Raw genomic sequence first — 23,120 nt, forward strand, 5'->3', positions numbered from 1 at the left:
TTTGCATGGGAAAAGTCGATTTTTTAGCAGATGTCTTCAGTGGAGCTCTTGGATCTGCGGCTGCTTGGACTGCTGGGGAAGGGGCTGCGTGCCTGGGTGGAAATCCTCTTTTTTTGGTTTTTTTTTTCCCCTTGAAAAAAGGAGCAAAAAAAGCCCCCCCAAAAAAAGAGACCAAGCGAAAGTTTCTAGAAAGTTTTACTTCAAATACATCCCAACGGTCCCCGTGAGGAAATGGAGCTTTGAGAAGAAGAAGAAGACAGAATGGCAAGAAGGAGAAAATTGAGAAAATACTAATTTTTAAAAGAAGAAGAAGAGAAAAAAAAAAAAAAACAACAACCTTTCACACTTTTTTTTTTTTTTTTTTTTTTTTTTTTTTTGCATTTTAGTAGCTTCGACCCAGGGAGTGAAATCCGGGCAGGTTGTTATAGCTACCCAAATCCACAGGGGTCCCCCCTGTCTATTTAAACCCCCTAAATCTTCCTTCCCCTTTTTAAAACTACATTTTATCCCTTGGCTTGTGGGCCAACGTGCCCCCTAATGAGTATTAAAACACTATCTCCTCGCAATTAGCTCATTCCTGACTTCACGCTCCTGATTGACAGAACAAGCCAAAGCATCAGAATTCTCCCTTTGGCAATAAGTGCTGATTGGGTCCTTTTTAAGAGAGCTACTTCAAACTTTTTTTTTTTCTTCTTCTTCTTTTTTTTTTTTTTTTTTTTTTTTTAATATTTGCCTTCAGTGTCTTGGCTGAGAGAAGAGTTTTTTAACCTCTCGGAGATTTTTTTTTTTTCCTTGAGAGTAGTAGAAGGAAGCAAGAGAGGATTTACCTGGTCGGATTGAGTTCACTTCATTTGACTTTTTTTTTTTTTTTTTTCCTTGGTTTAAATTATTGTGCATTACTATTATTATTATTAAAATAATCATCCTGCCTCAGAAGAAAGGAAGATTTTTGGCAACTCTGGTTAACAAAAAAAAAAAAAAAAAAGAAAGACAACTTTTCATCAATGGCCTCTTTTGGATATTTCCTGTTTCTTTGTGGGTTGAGTCAGGCTCTGTCAAGTTACCCAATCTGGTGGTAAGTTTTTATTCTTCTTCTTTTTTTTTTTTTTTCGCTCATTTTCATTTATTTTTTTCCCCTCCTCTGCTTTCTCTGCAACCCCTGCGCTTAAAGATGACTTGAAATTCTCCTTTCGTTGCCACTCAGCTAAAGAGGTGGGATTGTTCCAGCGCCAGCAAGTTCTTAGAACCTGCATTTCACCTCTTTTATTTATGCATTCACTTTGTTTATTTTGACTGGGTTATACCTGATCTCTCCTTCTCCTACTGTAAAAGAGAGAGAGCGAGAGGGAGCGATCGGAAAGTTTTTATTTTTTTTTTCCCCTCTCTGAGCGCTTTGATCCTCTCCTGTGAAGAACAAAAGGCGCTGCCTGAATTAAAGAGATAATGATAGAAGTTGACATGAGCATTTCAAGGTGATTTCGAGCTAGTCAGGTGGAAGGAGAGGGGGGAAAGCGGCAAAACTTTTGGGTGCCTTTTATTTGCTTTTATTTGCTTTTATTTGCTTTTATTTGCCCCCCCCCTCCTTTCGCGTTAAGGAATATTGAGGGGAAAATTAAAAAAAAAAAAAAAAAAAGAAAAATAGGGGTGGGGAAGGGGAAGAAAAAGGAGGTGAAGCTGCACAAGCCGGGCTGAGGGAAGGCGCAGCAAAGTCGGGGCTGGGGGAGACAAAATCGGCGCAAAATCCGCGCAGAATCCGCGCAAAACCCGCGCGCCCGCAGCGCGGGGATGCGCACCTCGTTTTTTGGGGGGGTTTCGCCGCTTTTCCTCCTTTTTCCCCTCGCTCTGCACCCTACGCCTTTAAGAGAAAAATCTCGCTCGCTCCCCCACGAAAAGCAAATGGTGCTGGGCAAGGCATGTAGGCGCACGATCGGCTCTAATTACCCGCGCAGCTAATTGCGCTCGCTCGGGGAAGCCCTAACGCAGGGAGGCTCCGCGGGCTCAGCCGGGGGGCTCCCAAACACCCCCCTTAAAAAACAACAACCAAAAAGTCATCCCCGTGCTGTTATTAATTTTTTAATTGATTTTTTAATTAATTAACCCGTGCTCCCCCCCGTCCGCGGGTGCGGGATGCGCGGTCCCCCCCTTGTCCGGCGGTGCAGAGGTGAGAGGGTGGTGAAGGCAGCAGCCTCTGCAACTATTTCAGGTATGTCTGAAAGCAGGGAATTCGTTGGGATGGGAGGAAAAAAAAAAGAAAAGAAAAAAAAAAAAAGAGGGAAAAAAAAAAGCAGCAATAAAATGCAAATGTGCGCTTGGGAAGACAGGCAGAGCGAGAGGAGAGAGAGAGCACCTGGACGGGAGTCATTAAAAAGCAATCTTTTATTGCCAGCCACCATCTAACTTATAATTAGAAACTCTGCTCGCATTCCTGATTGGAGAAGGAAACGCATTCCTCTAATACCGACATAAATATTCGCTTGTCACCCGGCGGTCCCGGCCCCCCTTGTCCCCCTGTGTCCCCCGTGTCCCCTCGGTCCACGGAGCTGCGGGAAATCGGTAAAAGATGGGAAAATGCTGCGGGCATGGGGCAGGAGGTGCCACCCGAGCGGGGCATCCCCAGGTGCGACAGCAGCGGTGACACCGCGGGCTCTGTGGCTTTTCCCCGGTGACACCGCGGGCTCCGGGGTGGCTTCTCCCCCCCGAACCTCCCCGGTGCTCTCAGACGGTTCTTTCGCAAGGCCAAACCCCCCTCGGGCCATGGAAATGCAAAGCGGGGCTGGATTGGGCTGGGGGAGTCGCGGGAGAGGCCCGGAGCTGCTGCATTGGCTGCCCAAATTCCCCTCGCCCTCCCAAACCTTTCCCTCTTCATTCATCCCCAACCTTTCCCTCTTTATTCATCCCCAAACCTTTCCCTCTTCATTTATCCCCAACCTTTCCCTCTTCATTTATCCCCAACATTTCCCTCTTTATTCATCCCCAACCTTTCCCTCTTCATTTATCCCCAACATTTCCCTCTTTATTCATCCCCAAACCTTTCCCTCTTCATTTATCCCCAACCTTTCCCTCTTCATTCATCCCCAACCTTTCCCTCTTTATTCATCCCCAACCTTTCCCTCTTCATTTATCCCCAACATTTCCCTCTTTATTCATCCCCAAACCTTTCCCTCTTCATTTATCCCCAACCTTTCCCTCTTTATTCATCCCCAACCTTTCCCTCTTTATTCATCCCCAACCTTTCCCTCTTTATTCATCCCCAACCTTTCCCTCTTCATTTATCCCAAACCTTTCCCTCTTTATTCATCTCCAACCTTTCCCTCTTTATTCATCCCCAACCTTTCCCTCTTCATTTATCCCCAACATTTCCCTCTTTATTCATCCCCAAACCTTTCCCTCTTCATTTATCCCCAACCTTTCCCTCTTCATTCATCCCCAACCTTTCCCTCTTTATTCATCCCCAACCTTTCCCTCTTTATTCATCCCCAACCTTTCCCTCTTCATTTATCCCCAAACCTTTCCCTCTTTATTCATCTCCAAACCTTTCCCTCTTCATTTATCCCCAAACCTTTCCCTCTTTATTCATCCCCAACCTTTCCCTCTTTATTCATCCCCAAACCTTTCCCTCTTTATTCATCCCCAACCTTTCCCTCTTTATTCATCCCCAACCTTTCCCTCTTCATTTATCCCCAACCTTTCCCTCTTTATTCATCTCCAAACCTTTCCCTCTTCATTTATCCCCAAACCTTTCCCTCTTTATTCATCCCCAACATTTCCCTCTTCATTTATCCCCAACCTTTCCCTCTTTATTCATCCCCAACCTTTCCCTCTTTATTCATCCCCAACCTTTCCCTCTTCATTTATCCCCAACCTTTCCCTCTTTATTCATCTCCAACCTTTCCCTCTTTATTCATCCCCAACCTTTCCCTCTTTTAGTCCCAACCTTTCCCTCTTCATTTATCCCCAACCTTTCCCTCTTTATTCATCCCCAAGTGAGATATGAGCCCTGGGGATGTGAGGTTTGGGGTCTGCAAGGTGGCCCAGGATGCACATCCCAAATTCCTTCTCTGCCAGGCCAGGTCCCAAATTCACCAAAATCCACCCTGCTGCTTGATTTGATTTTCATTTCATTTCATTGTGTCCCGCTCCTCCTTCTGTTTTGTTGTTGTTGTTGTTGTTGTTTTCCTCTTTTTTATTTTTTGGAAGAGAGAATCAGGAATTTTTAAGTCTGGTCACATCCCACCCCAAGCATCTCCCTTCTATCAGCTCACAGTGATTTTGGATGTTTAGAGCAGAAAATCTGTCATTTACCAGCCCCAAATTGTGCCACTCTCCCCACTAAATCTAGTTAAAGCTTCAGCTCATCCTGTGGATATTTACACTTGGAGAAAATCTCTGCAAAAAGCAATGGCTGAGAAATTATATTTTCCTGCGAGTTTTGCTAAATTGTTGCCCCAAAATGTAAATTTCTCATGGGGATCAGGTGTTGTAAGCTCTGTCTGCCCTCTCAGAACTCATTTTTAGGCTGAGCTGCTCAATTTGCTGCTCCCAGCACGGCACAGGGCACCTGTTGGAGCCAGACCCAGCAGATTCCCACATTCCTGGGAGCTTTTGGGAAAAGCTCAGTGGAGAAAAAAGGAAAAGATCCCTCCCTGATGATACTGGGGGTGGGAGGGGAGGCTCTGTGAGTTCCTTAAAAAATCAAAAAATCAGCAAATAATTCATTTATAAACTGGGATAAAAGAAGCTTTGGAAATAATGGTTTAACAATAATCCAAGGAGAGGGGTTGGTTGCTGTTGGGATTGATGTTTTGGGGTTTTTTGTGCCTCGGGAACCCCACAGGACCTTCCCCAGAGCAGTGCAGCACTGAGCCGCTCAACCTAGAGCAGCAACAGGCTCTCCCACACCCAGGGGCCAGATTAACTGCAAAAATCAGATGATTTTCGGGTTTTGCTGCTTTTTTTTTTTTTTTTAAGTTAGTGCTGTTCATTTTTTGGTCTGTTAAAAAAAAAAAAAAAAAGAGAGAGAATATTCAAAAAAAGAGATTGCGATGGGGGAAGGAAGGTTGAGGGAATTTTGAAGCAAAATTCCTGGGTGAGGGAGGATTAAATGTAACCTGTTCCCTGTCCTGGGGGGAGTCACAGGAGCAGCATGAGCAGAATTTAAACTTTTTCCTGTTGGTTTGCACTGGCTTGACTGACTCCACATGGAATTGGGGGGCTAAAACCCTTTAATTTTATTTATTTTATTTATCAATCTGTGCTAAGTGGCCTGACTTGGCCTGAACACAGCCAGTGGGCAGAAATTATTCAGAAGGGGGGGAAAAAAAATCCATAAAAATTAACACAGAGCTTCCATGCTGGGAATTTTATCCTCCTGCAGCCCAGGATGCTGCTCCTGGGGGAGGTCATCCCAGAATTTTGCTTCAGAATTCCCTCAACCTTCCTTCACTCATTCCAATCTCTTTTTTTTAATTATTAATTTTTTTTTAACAAATCAAAAAATGAACAGCACTAGCTTAAAAGAAAGCAGAAAAAAAAAGACAAAAAGGCTCTCTGGGCTGAGCTGGAAGTACAGGGAGAGCCCTTTGGTGTAGGAAAAAGTAACTGGCATCATTTCTGCTGGGTGTGAGGCAGCTTGGGGATGTGTGGGGTTAAATTCTGTGCCTGGAGAGGGATGGGAAGAGGAGTTCCAGTGGAACAAGAGGACGGGGATGTGTGTGCAGACATTTCCCTGCTGTGGCTTTGCTCTCATTCCTCAGCACACCCACGGATTTCCTCATCCCTGCAGGATGTGATGTGCTGCAGGATCCCCTTTCTGAGGGCTGGGGAGAGGGATCCAGCAGCTCTTTCCTCTGTGGTTTTTTTTGCAATTCGGGAGTTGTGAGGTCGAGGGGGCCCGGCCAACAGCAGGGACATCATCCAGCAATGCTCAGTGCAGCTCCTGAGCCTGTCCCTGCTCTGTGGTGTGCAAACCCAGGGCACTGGGAATATTTCTGTGTCTGCTCTGGGCTGCCCTGACCCCCAGGGCAGCACTGACTCTGACCCTCATCCATGGAGAAAGTTTCCCAGACTCCAAGATAGACCAGAATCCACCAAAGTGTGCAACAGATTATAGAGAGCAGTGTAGAGAGCAGTCACTTGGTGAGAAATTGAGGGTTTGGGGTTTTTAGTGTGTTGTGGATGGCAGCAAGATGGAGGGCACAGGGGGTCATCCTGGGTTTCTTCTTCATGCTGCTTCTTCCTCCTTCTCCATGGGTTTGGGTGGCATTTTGTAATTGGGCAGAAAAGTCCCCATTGCAGCTCTGTGGGATCAGTTATTGGGTTAAAAGGGAAAATAATCCAGGTGTCAGTTCTTAATCACAGAATCACAGAATTTCTAGGCTGGAAGAGACCTTTAAGATCATTGAGTCCAACCCGTGTTCTAACACCTCAACTAGATCATGGCACCAAGTGCCACATCCAGTCTTTTTTTAAACACGTCGAGGGATGGTGACTCCACCACCTCCCTGGGTAGATGATTCCAGTGTTTGACCACTCTTTCTGTGAAAAACTTCCTCTGTAATTCTAGCCTGTATCTCCCTTGGCGCAGCTTGATACTTAATGGGATAGTTTAGTCTGAAAAGGCCTTGGAACAAGAGATTGTTGGCCATTTTGTGCCTTCTCATGAAAAGCTGCTGAACTCTCAGCAGTGAGACTGTTTTACTGATAAGAAACAATAAACACCTGAGTGTGAACATGAAATAACATCTCAAGTGCCTTCAGTCCAGACCCAGAGAAACCCACACCTGGAACCACCACACTGTGGCATCCTCACAGCAGCAGCAGGGCAGGGATGAGCTCCTTCCTGGTGCTCTCTGTTCTTTTCTGGGGTTTGTCCCCCTCAAGGAAGGTCAACAGCTCCTGTTTTAAAGTGAGAGAAACCCAATCCTGGTCTGCAGAACCAACCCAGCCCTGCTTGCCTTGGGGTGATCATCCCTGGGAGGTCACCTGAGGGCCAGCCCAGCTCCTGCTGCCATCTCTGGGGCTCCCAGGTGTGAATTGCATCTTCCCACTCCTCTGCTCCATTGGCTGGGGTGAGGTGCTGGAATTCACCTGTGTCTCCTCCCCTGCTGCAGCAGGTCGTGGGGAGATGTTAAAATCCATCAGGGTATGTGGTCATTTGGGCTGAGTTAGGTACAGGACCTCTCAGTTGGTTTTGATGATGGAAAAAAAAAATTATTTATTTTTCTTGTCTTCTACATAGGCAGGAAGGTTGAGCTCAGCTCACACCTTCACTGCGTGGTTCAGAAGGTCACAAAACCCTTAGTTAAAGACTTTTTAAGGAGTTATTGACCAATAAACCACTGCCAACAAGGATATTTCTTCTTTTGATCCAATCTTTAAATATTTCATCTTATGTACCCACGCTACAGTGTAAGCTTTCTTAGCCACTCATGTCATGACATACAAACCTACAAAAACTTCTTGTTACCTTTGTAACTACATTTATTTTTTTCTGTATCTTAAACTCTAAAACTCTAAACTTTCTTCTACTTAGTTTAACATGTCTCTAAACTTTCTTCTACTTAGCTGAAAGTGTCTCTGCTTTTAACTATAACTCCACATTCTCACTTCTAGCACCTCAGTTTGGGAGCCTTTTCCAAGGTCTCAGATCAAATCCTGGGTTTCATTCTAAGCTTTGCCTGCCAGGCCCAAAGTTCTGAGAGCTCCCTGCATTTTGGATTCCAACAAGTGGAGCAGTGCAATTGCTCTGCATCCATCTCTGTGCCAAACCTTGGAGTTGCATTTTGTACCTGTATTATCGCCATGACAGCAGGATCTCAGCCAGCCCTGTTTCTCCAGGCAGAGATTAATCACAGAGTGATGGTTTAGGCCCCTCTCAGACACCAGTTGGGATTTGGGATGGGTGCTTTGCACCCAAGCACCAGTGGGGTACAAGGAAAAGGGTCCAGGGATATTTCTGTGCAGATTTGAGTGGTAAAAACCAGTTCTTGTCCATGCTGTGTGCAAATGGAAAGGGAAATAATTTCCCATCTCCATTTTTCTGGTGAGACTGAAGAAACGAATTCTGGTGGTGTTTGTGTTCTTCCTGGCATGGTCCAGTTCTGTTGAGATTAATAACTGAACCAGGATCACACCAGGAGGTTTTTTCTCAGCAGGAACTGAAAGTTTTGTAAAGTTTTAGCAAGAAGTCCCTGTTTGGAACATGGGGAGGGCTGGGATTTCCCCAGAGAGCCCAGTGTGTGCTATAGAAAATCCCAAATCCCTCATCTGCTCAGCTTTCAGACTCATTTTATCAAATTGTGTTGTTCTGCTACGTATTAATTGATTTTTCCTTTCCATTTTAAGAGGACTTTATTAGAGAAATTAACCTGAAAACCAGCAACTCAATATTCAAAGCATTGGCTGAAGGAATTGCATCCAATAAAAAGCCTTTCCTAACTCAGATAAAGAAAAGTGAATCCTTTTTCTCCCCAGATATTTCCAGGTAACCCTGGAAGTGGAACCTGTCCTTTGCAGACATTTGAACACCTCTGAGAGTTCTCTATGGAAAGGTTTTGAGTGTTTGGAATAGTTTGGGTTGGAGGGAACTGTTAAAGGTCATCTGGTCCTGCAGTGAGTGGAGACATCTTCAAGCAGGGTAGCTGGAGCTGAGGGATGGGAATCATACTAATTTCTGTTGGCCAAAAAAAGACTTTTTGACCATTCCTTCTAAAAGATTAAGGCTGGAGGAGCCTTGATTTTTACTCTGGTGTCTCCTAGAGAGGGAAATCAAGGATTTCTGATTGATTCTGAGAATCAAGGCTTGCTGATTGCAGCAGGGGAAGTCAGGCTGACTCCCTGGTGTCTCCATCCCAACCCTGCAGGATCCCTTTCCTGCTTCCATCCTAATTCCCTCCTACCCAGCTCCAGCCATGCAGCAACAATGCTGCTCCTGCAGGCCCTGCATCAATCCCTGCAACACTGGTGCTCAGCATGGGCACAGGAGGAGGGGATTATTCCACCTCAGACCTCATGAGGAGCAGATGTTTTTCCTTTGCATGCACAGGAGTGTTGTATTTGTGGGGTGCCCCATGGCAGGGAGGAATGATGGATCTGACTCCATGTTCTCAGAAGGCTCATTTATTATTTTATGATGCTATATTATATTAAAGAATGGAAAACTATAATACTATCTATGTATGTATATATATAAAATATAATATATATATTATATACATATTATAAATATATAGAATATATATTATTTTATATATATATGATATATAAAATACTATAATATGCTATATATTACAGTATATATAATATACTATATATATTAGTATACAGTATACTAGTATATATAATATACAATATATAATATAGTATATATATTATATACTATATATAATATAGTATATATAGTACATATAATATACTATACACAATGCTATATATACTATACCATAGTATATATAGCATTGTATATATAATATATAGCTATATAATATAGCTATATACCATAGTTATATATAGCTATATTATATAGTTATATACCATAGTTATATATAGCTATATAATATAGCTATATACCATAGTATATAGCTATATTATATTAAAGAATACTATACTATAATACTATTTATCATATAGAAATATAATACATATAAAATGTTATATATATTATATATATAAAGATATATTATATATATAATATATGTTTATATATACTATATTATATATATATACTACTATAATATGCTATATATTTAATACTCTAATATGCTATAATACTATAATACTATAATAAACTATACTAAAGAATACAGAAAAGATACTCAATGCTAAAAAGATAATAATGAAAACTCGTGACTCTCCAGAGTTCTGACACAGCTTGGCCCTGATTGGGCAAAGAGTGAAAACAACTCACAGCAGAATCCAATGGAACAATCACCTGTGGGTAAACACTCTCCAAACACATTCCAAAGGAGCACAACACAGGAGAAGCAAATGAGATAAGAATTATTTTCCTTTTTCTCTGAGGCTTCTCAACTTCCCAGGAGAAAAATCCTGGCTGCAAAGGGATTTTTCCAGAGAATGTGAATGCCACATGGGAGGGCAGGAAAATCCCACTGGGATGAGCAGGGGCTGTCCCTGGGCTGTGCCCTTGCTCTGGATTCCTCAAGTGCTGATTCAAAGGGCCCAGCTGCATTTCAAAGGGCTTTGTTGGGCTAATGACAGCACCCAGCACCAGGGGAATCCTGCAAGCTCTGAACCAGGATGAGCCCCTGGGAGCAGCACACCTGGGGGTGACAGCCTCGTCCTACAGCAGGGGTGGAAAGGTCCCACCCCATCCACAGGGAAATTCCCTTCCCAGAGCAGTGCTGGAGTCATGCTGGTTCCTAAAGAAGTCCCTGTGGGGATGAACAGTGTGGCTGCAAAAAGAGGAGGAGGATGAGGGAGGTCTGGAGATGGTGGATGGGAAGGAGAAGGCTCTGAAGAGGCACCCACGTTGTTCTGGTGGTGTGGAGCTCTGTGATTTCTGCCCAGACAGTTTAAACTGGGGTTAAACCCACTGGAATATGGGGAAAACAGCCTCAAGCTGCACCAAGGGAAATACAGGTTGGATAGCAGGAAAAAGTTTTTACAGAAAGGGTGATAAAGTTGTGGAATGGCTGCCCGGGGAGGTGGTGCAGTCCCCATCCCTGGGTGTGTTTAACAAAGCCTGGATGTGGCACTGGGTGCCAGGGTTCGGTTGAGCTGTTGGGGCTGGGTTGGACTCGATGGCCTTGAAGGTCTCTTCCAACCTGGTCGTTCTGGGGATTCTGTGATTCTGTGACAGGAAGGGGCTTTAATGGCAGGGCAGAAGCACTGGTCTTTAGAAGCACTTCAATGGCAGAGCACACAGGTCTCCTCCCCGTGCCCAGCCAGGGCTGCAGCAGGAGTGTCCCCATTCCAAAAGGTCTCTCTGAACCCATCTCTGCTTTGCTGTCACCACCCAGAGACAGAGCCTGGATGGTTCAGTGGGGTTTAACCCTGGAACTGAAGGAGCACCCAGGCAGGAGTCTTCCCATGGGGAATCCATCAAAGCTTTGCTGGATCAGGTCTGGGGTTGGTCTTGCAGAAAAACCACTCATGAAAATGTCCATGCCAGCTGTTTCCATCCATCCTGTGCCACCCATTCTCTTTTCCCTTTTGTCCCTTTAAAAAGGACAGGATTTAACTCCTGTTGGCTTAGCACACCCTCTAAAAATCCATCAGTTCACTCCAAATTCTCCAGGAGCTCCCAAAAGCCGAGGGGAGGAAGGAGAGCTGATGCATTAACTGCCTTGTTCTCAGCTCCTAACATAGGGCACGGCTTTAAAGGCAGCCTGGGAGCCAGGGGAGGCTGTTCTGCATCACAAAGGTGCTGTTTGTCCCTCTTCCTGGTTTGTCACCTGCATATTCACAGCCCCCTTCCCATCTGGGTGCTGCTGCTGCTGCCCAGAGGGAGCTTTGCATTTGTAGAGACTGGGCTATCAAAGGAGCTCCAGGTGCCTTTGGTCTCCTCCTCAGCACAGTTTCTGACCTGGTGTCAAACCACTCAGTAATTCTTCCATGGATTCAGTGATAATTATTAGCTGGGATGCTCTTGCCCTTTCCCAAGGTGGATATTCCTTCATGCTGTGAAATTCTTTTCTCCTTTTGCACCTTTGCACTCTCAGGTTTTGCCAGCAAAGTCACATCAGAGTACGTGGTTGGTTCCCTTCTCCATCACCAGCACTGCAAGGGGTTCCAGCTGTCTGGGAGGGTCATTTCTCCTCTCCCATGGGGTTCTGCAGGCTCAAAGTGGGTTGGAGAAGGGTCAGGGAGTGCCTCAGCTCTTCCTCAAGCTCAGACCCTCACATTTCCAGCCTGTCCTGGGGTTCATCATAGGTTTGGGAGATTTCCTGGTCTCCAGGCACCATTCCCACTGTTCCCAGTTTAAACAGGCCTCCCTGGAATGGCACAGATGGGCATGGCCAGGTTCCCACCAGGAGCCCATGCCAGGTTGAAGGGCTGGGTGACATCCTGGGCATCGCCAGAGGCCTGGCAGGGGTTGCACACAATCCATTAGTGACCTGCTCTGTCCTTGGCAGCAGCTGGAGACATCCCAGAGCATCTCAGCATCGCTCCATGTCCATCTGCAGGCAAAACTTCAGGTGGAATTCACTTTATCCACCCCATGGCTGCAATTCCCATCCAAGCCAGGGGCTCCTGGCTCCTTTCTTTGAGGAGAACTGGGCACTTTCTCCTGGTGCAATTCCTGTCTCAGGTGTTTGATGGAGCCTGGCTGGTGAAACCCCGTGTGCCAGCTTGATTGAGGAGACCAGCTCAGAGGCACCTCCACCAACATCATCTAAATTTGCTCAGAATATACCCAAAAGTCTTTGCATACTTGCCCGTTTCCTAATTGTTAAAATCTGTCATTCCTGCTGCCAGGCATAAATTCACATAGATGAAACCAAGTAATTAACTTTTTATCCATCATTTCTCTGTATTTTATAATCTCTTCAGTGCTCATTGATGTATTGGAATGGGTGCAGGAACATTCATGACATCCAGGTTGGTTCTGAAAACCTCCAGACCACCCCTCTCCTCTGGAAATTCATCTTTTGTCCTGTCTCAGCCCAGCTGCTAAAAGCCTCAGCAGCTTCCTCTGTGAAATATTGAGGCTCTCAATATTTTGGGGTTTTTGAGGGTTTTGCCACTTCCTCTGTAAAATATTTACTCCAGGACACTCCAGAGAACAAATGCATCCTCCTCGTGCTCTTGGGCACATCCAGAGTCCCCCAGTCACACGCACAAGTCATTACCTCCAGATTGTGATAGAACTTTATCTCAAAACTTCTTAAGGAGAGATTTGAAGTGATTTCCCTGTCCTGACAGTTATCTTGGCAAAGGGACACAGCCACAGATGTTTGTGCATTTCAAGAATTCCTCTGACTTTGCTTTGCTCTCAGTTCACTGAAATCAAACCCTTTCCACCTTTTCCCAGTCCATGCCTCTTAATTTCCCTTTCCAGGTTTGTGTTTCTGCTGGAAGATGCAGTTTTATAGCAAAAAATTGTGCACACCCATCTTTCCAGGGCAGCCAGCTTTATCCAACAGAATTCCCACCAGGGAGAAAAGCCAGAGCCCATCTCTGCTGCAGCTGAGCCTGGGAGACAAATCCAAATTTCTCTGAGCAGAGCAGGAGCTCCTTGTGCCTCCAGAGGGGTGCACCTTGTCCAATAGAGATATTTCTAAAGTCTAATAGAGATATTTCCAATATCTAACAGAGATATTTCCATTGTATAATAGAGATGTTTCTAATATCTAATAGAGATATTTCCATTGTATAATAGAGATGTTTCTAATATCTAATAGAGATATTCCCAATGTCTAGTAGAGATATTTCCGATATCTACTGGAGATATTTCCAACATCTTAATAGAGATATTTCTAATATCTAATAGAGATATTTCAATGTCTAACAGATATATTTCCAATGTCTAATAGAGATATTTACAATATCTAATAGAGATATTTCTAGTGTCTAACAGATATATTTTCAATGTCTAATAGAAATATTTCCAATGTCTAATAGAGATATTTCTAATAGAGATATTTCCAATGTCTGACAGAGATATTTCCAATGTCTGACAGAGATATTTCCAATGTTTAATAGAGGGGTGGGAAGCAGGAATGGAGGTCCTTGAACACTTGCCAAGCTTTCTATTCAGTCTGTCCCTCTGCCCCTAGGAGAACAACAATGGGGCCCGTTGCTAGCCAGGGCTGTGACAGAAAACAGCTCTAAATCCTCATCAGGCTGAGGGACACGAGGGAAATTCCCTTTTTTTCCCCTGAGCCTGCTGTAGCTGGGAAGAAATGGGACAGTCTGGACAGGGAGGAGTCCATCCAAAACCCCCTGAATGTCAGGAGAATCCCACTGGGCATCAGAGAAGATGCACAAAATTTACTGGGAGACACAAAAATCTAGTTAATGCATTTTTTTGGGGAGATCTATGATTTGTTTCTGTCCCTCCTGGAGGGAGGATCTTCCTGAATATTTTGCAGTGAAGTTTCCTTCAGAGTTAGTGGTGAGAGATGGGATCCAGCTCATCTGACACCTGTCAGACATTTGCTTTGGGGTGAGGTGAGTCCCATCCCATCCCAGATTCCCAACCATTGCCTGGAAGAGGATTCTGGATGACTGGGACAAAGATATCTCCCTTTAGACAGGTCAGGTTTGGCTTTGAAACACTCCTAAAATCAGGAGCATCTGGGCATTTTATGTTCTACATAGACATACGGAATGCTGAAAGGGGATGTTTCCATTGGAGGACCCTTCAATGTGAATCTTTAGTGACCAAATTCCCTTTAAAAAACTCTTCACTTGAAGTCCTGGTGTTGCTTTCCACAGGTGTAGAGGAACTGAGCAAAAATTCCATCTTTCAGAAGGGTTTTTGAAGGGAATTTTTGTGAACTTGCATCAGGGCATTTTATGTTCTATACAGACACGTGGAATGCTGAAAGGGGATATTTCCATTGGGAGACTCTTCAATGTGAATCTTTAGTGACAAAATCACCTTTAAAAATGTCTCCACTTAAAGTCTGGTGTTGCTTTCCACAGATGTAGAGGAATTGAGCAAAAAATCCATCTCTCAGAAGGGTTTTTGAAGGGAATTCTTGTGAATTTGCATCCGGGCATTTTATATTCTACACAGACATGGGGAATGGTGAAAAAAGATATTTCCATTGAAGGACCCTTCAAGAGATATTTCCATTGGGGGACCCTTCAATGTGAATCTTTAGTGACCAAATTCCCTTTAAAAACTCTTCACTTGAAGTCCAGGTGTTGCTTTCCACAGGTGTGGAAGAACTGTGCAAAAGTCCCATCTCTCTGAAGTGTTTTTGAAGGGAATTCTTGTGAACTTGCATCTGGGCATTTTATATTCTACACAGACACGTGCAGTGCTGAAAAGAGGTATTTCCATTGGAGCACCCTTCAATGTGAATCTTTAGTGACCAAATTCCCTTTAAAAAACTCTTCACTTGAAGTCTTGGAGTTGCTTTCCACAGGTGCAAAGGAATTGAGCAAAAATTACATCTTTCAGAAGGGTTTTTGAAGGTAATTCTTGTGAACTTTCAATTTCTGGGAGCAGCCATGGAGATGAATTTGCTGTGGAAGAAGCTGCATTAGCGATCCAGACCAGGAGGGCTGGGAACCATCCCAAATCCTGATCCCATGGATTTGGGGTGATGAGGAGCCATCCTGAAGGCTCTGAGGGCAGGGCCCTTCTGTGGATCCCAGAATCCCAGAGTGGTTTGGGTTGGAAGGGACTTGGAGCCCATCCATGGGCAGGGACACCTCCCACCATCCCAGGTGCTTCAGAGCCCCATCCACCCTTCTGATGTGTTCTATTGTTTTTTATCGATGTATTCTATGATTTTCCCACAGTGAAGGATTCAGGGGCTGGGAAGCTCAGCCCAGCCCATCCCCTTTCCCAAACTGTGCTGATTTTTTAATCTCTACAGAAAGGACCTGGCAGCTCAATCTCCAGGCCCTGAGAGCTGCTGTGCTGCAGCATTAGCAGGGCTGTGGTTGGGTCATCCCAAGAGGCTGGGTAGGAAGTTTGGGGCTGCTTGGGCAAATAATTTGTGCTTTATACCTCAGATTTATCAATGGCATTGCTGCAGAGTGATCAATTAGCTGATTTTATTGAGCTGCCCCTTGCCAGTGGGGTGCAGTGACTGCTCCATGAACACCCTCAGCTCATCCTGAGCCTGAGGAAAAGTGGATGAGCTCTGTCGCTTTTTTTTAAGTGCTTATTTCCTCTCATGGCTGAGCTATTTTTATTGCTCTCTAATTTTTGTTTTAATTTTTTTTTTATTCTTACAGTATGAGTATTTCTTATTCTTACAGTATGAGTATTTTTATTCTTAGAGTATGAATGTTTCTTACAGTGAAATATGGTTGGAGATTGTCCAAATCTGAAGTAGTTGCTCTGGGAGTTTTCCATAAAAACATATTGGCTAAAGGTCATGCTGTGCCATTGTATTGATTTTGTGTGGGGTGTTGATTTTGAGCTTGCACAAAACCAGGGTGAATTGAAGAAAACCATAAGCAGAACAAGGAGTTATTCTGTGGGCACTGAAACTGGTGAGTTGCTAGAGGTTTTCAGGCAGGTGTGAAAATTATGGTCTCTGCTCAAGGAGATGGGATATTGATGGAATATGAGGAAGGATGCCTTACAGATTGCTGACACCTCTAAAACCTCTGACAGCTCTTGCTGGTGTCATATGTGGTAACAGTTCAGATATTTAGACAAAGAATAGGGGGCTCTTTCTGTCATTTTTTGGCCACATATCTTCATTATTTTTATGTGTTTTCTCAGCTCTCAAAGTTGCAGGATCGGTCAGTATGAGTCCTGCTTTATCTAAAATGCATCTGTTCTGCACACAAGGAGGCTGTAGGGGAGGTTGAAGGAGTATCTCTCACAGACAGAACAGGCTTTAAGCAGCACAGATTTGGCTGTCTAACTCTCAGACACCTTGGGTTAGCTGAGCTCCATCCCACTGTGGGTTTGCAAAAATAGGTGTAACCACATCTCTACCACCGTTAAATCCAGAAATCGCCTCATCCATCCTCACGTGCTCCAGGCTGGATTAAATCTGCCTCAGTCAGAATTGCGGAGAAGTCCTGGATGTGAGGGCTCAGCTCACTCTGAGTCACTGCTAACAGGAATATCATCTTCGGAAGGAAGGAGCTCAGTGCATCACTGCTTTTTGCTAGCAGGATGGCTCATGGATATGAGCGGATTGATTGCAAAACCTCGGAGTCACTCGCAGGAGAGCACTGGTAGAAAATTGGGCACTGGGTTTGGCCTGGGTGAGTGCACGGCCCAGACAGATGGGGCAAACAGCCCGGTTGAAAGGGAATAGATAAGGCCCATTAGCAGAAGATCGGGGATCAGACAGGGCAGTGCTAATTCCGTGGCCACTGAAACCCTTGGTGTGAGTTGCCCACAGGCAATTGGGAAGTCTGTGATCCCGAGGAGGAGCATCGAGTCCGTTTGTCCTGCTGACTCATGTGTAGTCTGGTCTGCTGGTGAATGAGAGGGTCAAGCGCAGCCTAACAGAGGCTGTTCCCAGCACAGCTTCCTAACAGAGTCACAAAAACTGCAATTGGCCAGAAAATCTCTGAATTTTCTGGAGAAAATTCCCCCAAAAAATTATCTTTTCTCCAAAAATTCTGGAGAAAATTCTCTGTTCTCCAAACAGAGAAACTAATTCAGAATTTGTCCTGCTGACTCATGTGTAGTCTGGTTTCCTGGTGGATGAGAGGGTCAAGCCCAGCCTAACAGAGGCTGTTCCCAGCACAGCCTCCTAACAGAGCCACTAGATCTGCAATTGGCCAGAAAAATCTCCAAATTCTAACAGAGAAACTAATTCAGGATTTGTGTAGGCTGTATAGGCTTTATTGTGTATATTGTTGTATTTATTGTATTGTATTTGTATAGACTTTAAATTTACAGCCATGGGTACCTTGGTGGTGGCTCCTGCTGCCCCTGCACTGGCACTCAGAATGAATTGAGGAATTCTGTCCTGCAGACAGGCTCCAGAATGGGGCAGACCAGGCTCTTGTTGGATTCTGGCATGCAAGGGCCCATTTTGGCAACGCCAGAGAGCAGGGCAACCTGCAAAACCTTGACTATCCAATATCTTTGTGATTTACCAGAGGACAAGGCAATTCAGGAGCTAAAACACATCCTTGGCAGCTCTGGCCATATTTCTTCTCAAGCCTCAACAATTATCTGGGTGTCCTGGTGAGAGGAGAATTGGAAAATGAGAGTTTGCTACAGGAGCAGCTGCTCATGTCCCAACCCAAGGGACAGTGTGGGCTCACTGAGCAGAGCCAGGAGGAGAAGCTGAGCCAGACTCACCTTTGAGTCACTGTTTAAAAAAAACCCAGCAATTTTTGGGTGAGGATAAGAGCCAGGACAGGGTTTTTGAAGGGAATTCTTGTGAACTTGCATCTGGGCATTTTATGTTCTACATGGACATGTGGAGTGCTTAAAAGAGATATTTCCATTGGGGGACCCTTCAATGTGAATCTTTAGTGACCAAATCACCTTTAAAAAACTCTTCACTTGAAGTTCCACAGGTGTAGAAGAGCAAAAATCCCATTTCTCAGAAGGGCTTTTGGAAGGGAATTCTTGTTTCAGGGTAGATTCACCTTGGCAGAGAGCACCCTCCAACCCAGCCATGGTTCTGATCCCAAAATCCCTTCAGCTGGACTCACCAGCCCCTGCTGCCCTCTGAGCCTCACGTTTTCATGGTTCTGCTGACCTTGCTGATAAGATCTGCACAGATTTATTCATGCCCTTGTGCTGTCTGCTCCTGGAATTCCCAGACTGTTTCTGTTCCTGTGGATGAGGAAGAATTGGGTTTATCTCCAATTTCCTTGATCTTAGAGATATCAGGAAAGACATCTTTGGAGCCAGGAGAACACAGTGGCATCAATGTAATGGAGGAGTGAGGGAAGTGATGTGAACTCTGAACTGGCTAAACTCCAGGTCTCTGCACAGGTTTTAAATCTGTCTGGGTCCTAAGTTAGGCATGAACTCAGCCTTGGGCATTACTGTGCTGAGTTAGATTTTATTATTAGGAAAATAATAATTTTTTCTTAGGAAAGAATAGACAGAGACATCTCGGGTGTAATTTGTGTAATTTTCAGCCACGTTGACCCTTTTTTTGTGAAATTCAGGTCTTTGCAATGTGTTTTTTATGCAGTAAAAGCTGTAATTGCTTGTGCAAAGGGCTCCTTCAGGCCGCAGAGAGGGATCCAGGCTGGGGGCAAGGAGGGGCTCATGGAAAGGTTTCAGATCCACTTCTGCCCTAATCCATCTCTCAGAACTGGTTTCTACATGATCCCAGGCTTGAGCAATCCTGCTGCCTCTTTGTCCCCATAATGACATTTAAACCTCTTGGCCCTACAAGCTTCATTTGGCAGAGGTTCTGAGAAATGTTAAATATCCACAAATCTCACCAAAATGGGCAGTGAAATGGGGTAGAAATGTGAGCAGTGTCCTGCCAGGGGCTGGAGGGTGTGAGGATATGTGTGTGTGTGTGCATCCATGCTCCCTGGACATCCAAAATCCAGACAGAGCAGTCAGTGCTCACCAGTTTCAGTGCCCACAGAATAATTCCTTGTTCTGTTTTTTTGTTTTCTTCAATTCACCCTGTTTCACAGAATTACAGACCACAGGATGGTTTGTGTTGGAAAGGACCTTTGAGGTCACCCAGCTCCAGCCCCCTGTGATGGGCAGGGATGTCATTCACTGCTTCAGGTGCCTCAGGGCCCCAGCCAGCCTGGCCTTGGACACTTCCAGGGGTGGAGCATCCACAAGCTGATCCAGTGCTTCACCACCCTTTGAGTAAAGAACTTCCTCCTAACATCTAATTTCAATCTCTTCTCATTTAGTTAAAACTGGTTTTGTTGTCCAATCCCTGTCTGCCCACATAAAAAATCCCTCCTCCTCTTTTTTTTATAACCCCCCTTTAGTTACTGTAAGGCCACAATGAGATATTCCTAGTTCTCCAGGATGAACAATCTTTATAGGATGGTTGCTCCAGCCCTCTGATCATCAGAGAGTTCCTTTCCCTTTCCCTTTCCCTTTCCCTTTCCCTTTCCCTTTCCCTTTCCCTTTCCCTTTCCCTTTCCCTTTCCCTTTCCCTTTCCCTTTCCCTTTCCCTTTCCCTTCCTTTCTTTTTCCTTCCCTTCCCTCCATCCTTCCTGAGATGTGATTTATGAGAAGAATGGGCCATGCCAGGAATCTCCTCACTGCTCTGCGTGGCTGAGGAAGGAATGAAGAGAAGGAAGGGATGAAGAGGAGGAACCTCCTCATCAGGTTTAAGGAGAGTGAAGGACTCCCATGCTTTGGAGGTCCGTGGTTCCCAGTCACAGTTGTGTGCCACTCACTTCTTCCCTGGTGGATCGGTGCTGACAGCTCCCAGTGATGTGTCCTAGAAAAGTCCAGAAGGTTGAACCTCTTCTGTGAGAGTTCTGTGGGGAGAAAATGCATTTATTTTGAAGGAAAGTGGTCAAATGTATAAATATGATTATATGTATGTGCATAGATAGGTAGATCACATAACCCTCTTCTTAGCTTTGCCTTCTGCTTCAAAGGCAGTTGGAAGTCATGGAAAATCTTCCTTTGACTGTAACAAACTCTGGGACAGCCTATTTGTCTCATGCCTTGGACTCTGAGATCCTTCAGGATCCTACAAGTTGCTTCATTCCTTGATTCTGGGCCAGGAAAGTTCTGCTTTGGAGCAATTCCTTTGTCTCGTGTCTTAAGACTTTGAGCTCCTTTAGGTCCTGATCCTTCCAGTTGCTTCAACCTTTGATTCTGGGCCAGGAAAGTGCCATGCTTGCTTTGTGTTTATCCTTAAATACCGGAGCATTTCTGTTCATTTTCTGTTCATTTTGGGCACCGGGCTGGGTTGCAGGGGTTGAGGTGAAGCCTGGGAGCAGGGAGAGTTTTCCTGTGCTGGGCTGATGCACAGCAGGTTATTATCCCTGCTATCAGGGACACACAGAGTAATAATATATGGAAATTACAGGCATATCTGAGTCCCATCTCCCCTATCCCAGTGCAGGGCAGAGAAGGAGCCCAGTTAAGGCTTGTACACATCTGACAACGTGCAGCAAAACTTGGCTTGGAGCTGGATGGGGTTTTGGGGCATGCAAAGGCAGAATTGCAGAGCTTTGGTATCCTCCAGAGCCCACAAAATCCATTTGTGCACCCAGGTCTCAGCTGGGATGGGAGCTGGGAGCTCCACAGGCTCCTGGCTGAATCCTCAGCATTGGCCAAGCCTCAGTCCACGTGAATAATTGATTTGGTTGTTCTGGGGAATGGCATAATCCATTGGCAAGGGTGTGCTGCTGAGATTTGGGAAGCTTGGGCTCAAAACCCTGCTGGGATGGAGCAGAGGAAGCTGGTGAAGCTCATTTTCCCATCCCATGGGCTGGTGCCATAACCACGGAGTTGCTGACTCTGAGTATAAAGGAACATTGCGTCCTCCACCATCACTGGATGGGGTTTTCGGGCATGCAAAGGCAGAATTGCAGAGCTTTGGTATCCTCCTCATAAAATCCATCTGTGCACCCAGCTCTCAGCTGGGATGGGAGCTCCACAGGCTCCTGGCTGAATCCTCAGCGTTGGCCAAGCCTCAATCCATGTGAATAATTGATTTGGTTGTTCTGGGGAATGGCATAATCCATTGGCAAGGGTGTGCTGCTGAGATTTGGGAAGCTTGGGCTCAAAACCCTGCTGGGAAGGAGCAGAGGAAGCTGGTGAAGCTCATTTTCCCATCCCATGGGCTGGTGCCATAACCACGGAGTTGCTGACTCTGAGCATTAAGGGGACATTGCGTCCTCCACCTTCACTTTGGGAATGGCACCTTAGGGGATGGGCACCTGAACAAATTACCAGGAGGTAAGGGAGGGTGTGAACTCATCAGATGCCAGTTTTTCTGTGGTAACTGCCCGTGTGAATGCTCTTTCCCTGCAATAAACACGAGGTGGTTCATATTCACCAGGGGGGAAGAACGTTCACATGGCTGTTCACATGGCTCACACCCTGGTTTGACTCCCAGTAACTTGGGCCTGTGCCTCTAACCTCAGCACCCTTGAGAAGCCATCCCAAAAAAAAAAAAAAGGAAAAAAAAAAAAAAGAAAAATCCAACTCCTCTGCTTTACATAAACCACAAATTTTGCCATTTCTTCATTTCAAATTGCAATTATTTCGGTTCATCCCTGGTTTGCCAGAAAGGATTTGCTGAGATTGACTCCACTGCTCCTGTTCTGGCAGGAAACTTGAGGTCATTGAGGTCCTGGTGGCCAGGGCCAGCCAACAAGGGCAGATAATCTACAGACACCACAGCAGCTTTGGTTGCCTCATAGTCAGAGACCTTCTGGGCACTGACAGAATATTAATAATCCCTGTTTCTCACAGCCAGCTCCCAAGCCCTGAAGAGTTTTAAACATGTGGAGATATGAATTCAGGCACATAAAAAGCTCTTTAGCCAGTGGAGAAGGGTGATGTGGTTGTGGGATTAGCAGTGCTCCCAGGTTGTCGTGAGGTCACCAGGTGTTTTCCAAGAGCTTTCCATAGATCTGGGAAATGTCACCAAGTGTTCTGAGGGAAAGACCTGGATTTTCTGAAGGAAAGGCCTTGGAACAGTGGTCTGTGAGTCTTCCAGTGCTGCACAGATAGAAACCTATCCTGAGAGCAGACACAGCATAACTGTGCATGAGCCTGAGGCTGAGCAAAAGAAAATGTCTTTTAAATATTCCAAGAACTGGATTGAATGTTCCAGTCAAATAAAAATACCCACCAAACCCACAACCCACTTTCTTATGGGCTGGGACTTTGTCTCATGATGATCCCAAGGGCTGACTCAAGTTATCTGAGGCATCTCCTTTCAGGTGAGATGGGGAAGATGGAATTCATCCTCCAGGAAGCCTTGCACCAAATGGGGACAGCTCTGGTTTGAAAGTGGGGTTTCCTCAGGATGTCCAAGCACTCCTTGAGTCTCCAAGCACTCCAGGAGTGGTATCTCTGCTCTGTTGGGTGACAGAACCTCCCCTAAGAGACCTCTGGACCAAATCCACTTAATTTTAGCCGTGTAATGCTCAACTATCTGAGCCAACCATCTTAGATAGTTGGGCACCCTCTGAGGGCGATTCATCCTTCCTGAGATTGGGATCTCTCGAGTGGATGTGGTGAATCACTGTCTGGAGTTGCCTATCTCTCTCTATCCACTCCAGAAACAGCCCAAACACCTCCCTTTTAGACAGGTAAAGTGGGGAGGGATGACTGGGTGCCTGAGCACCCCACAAATGTCATTGATGTGATGCCAGTTGGTGTCTGGGAGGTTTTTATCCCTATTTTAAGAGAGGCTGGTGAGAAACCTGAGGTGTTTGTCAGGTCCTTGACCTTCCTTGCTGATTTTGCCTGGAGAAAACAGGTTAAAGACCAAAATCTTCTTCTTCTTCAAACTCTTCTTGTTTTAACACAGTGTTTTTCAATATATTTTTCCAGGCAATATTTACAGTTATTGCAAAAAATTCTGGAT

The 23,120-nt window shown here is 45.1% G+C and overlaps 1 protein-coding gene across 1 annotated transcript in view; it reads left to right on the plus strand.

Moving 5' to 3' along the window:
• Nucleotides 1–1,004: 1,004 nt before the first annotated feature.
• Nucleotides 1,005–23,120, plus strand: part of WNT3A (Wnt family member 3A) — a 99,170-nt gene continuing 77,054 nt past the window's right edge. Inside the window, exon 1 of the mRNA XM_058811455.1 lies at nt 1,005–1,075. Within this exon, the coding sequence (XP_058667438.1) occupies nt 1,005–1,075 (71 nt within the window). The remainder of the gene's footprint in view (nt 1,076–23,120) is intronic.

This window comes from Ammospiza caudacuta, chromosome 1, assembly GCF_027887145.1.
Source record: "Ammospiza caudacuta isolate bAmmCau1 chromosome 1, bAmmCau1.pri, whole genome shotgun sequence".
Classification (NCBI taxonomy): domain Eukaryota; kingdom Metazoa; phylum Chordata; class Aves; order Passeriformes; family Passerellidae; genus Ammospiza; species Ammospiza caudacuta.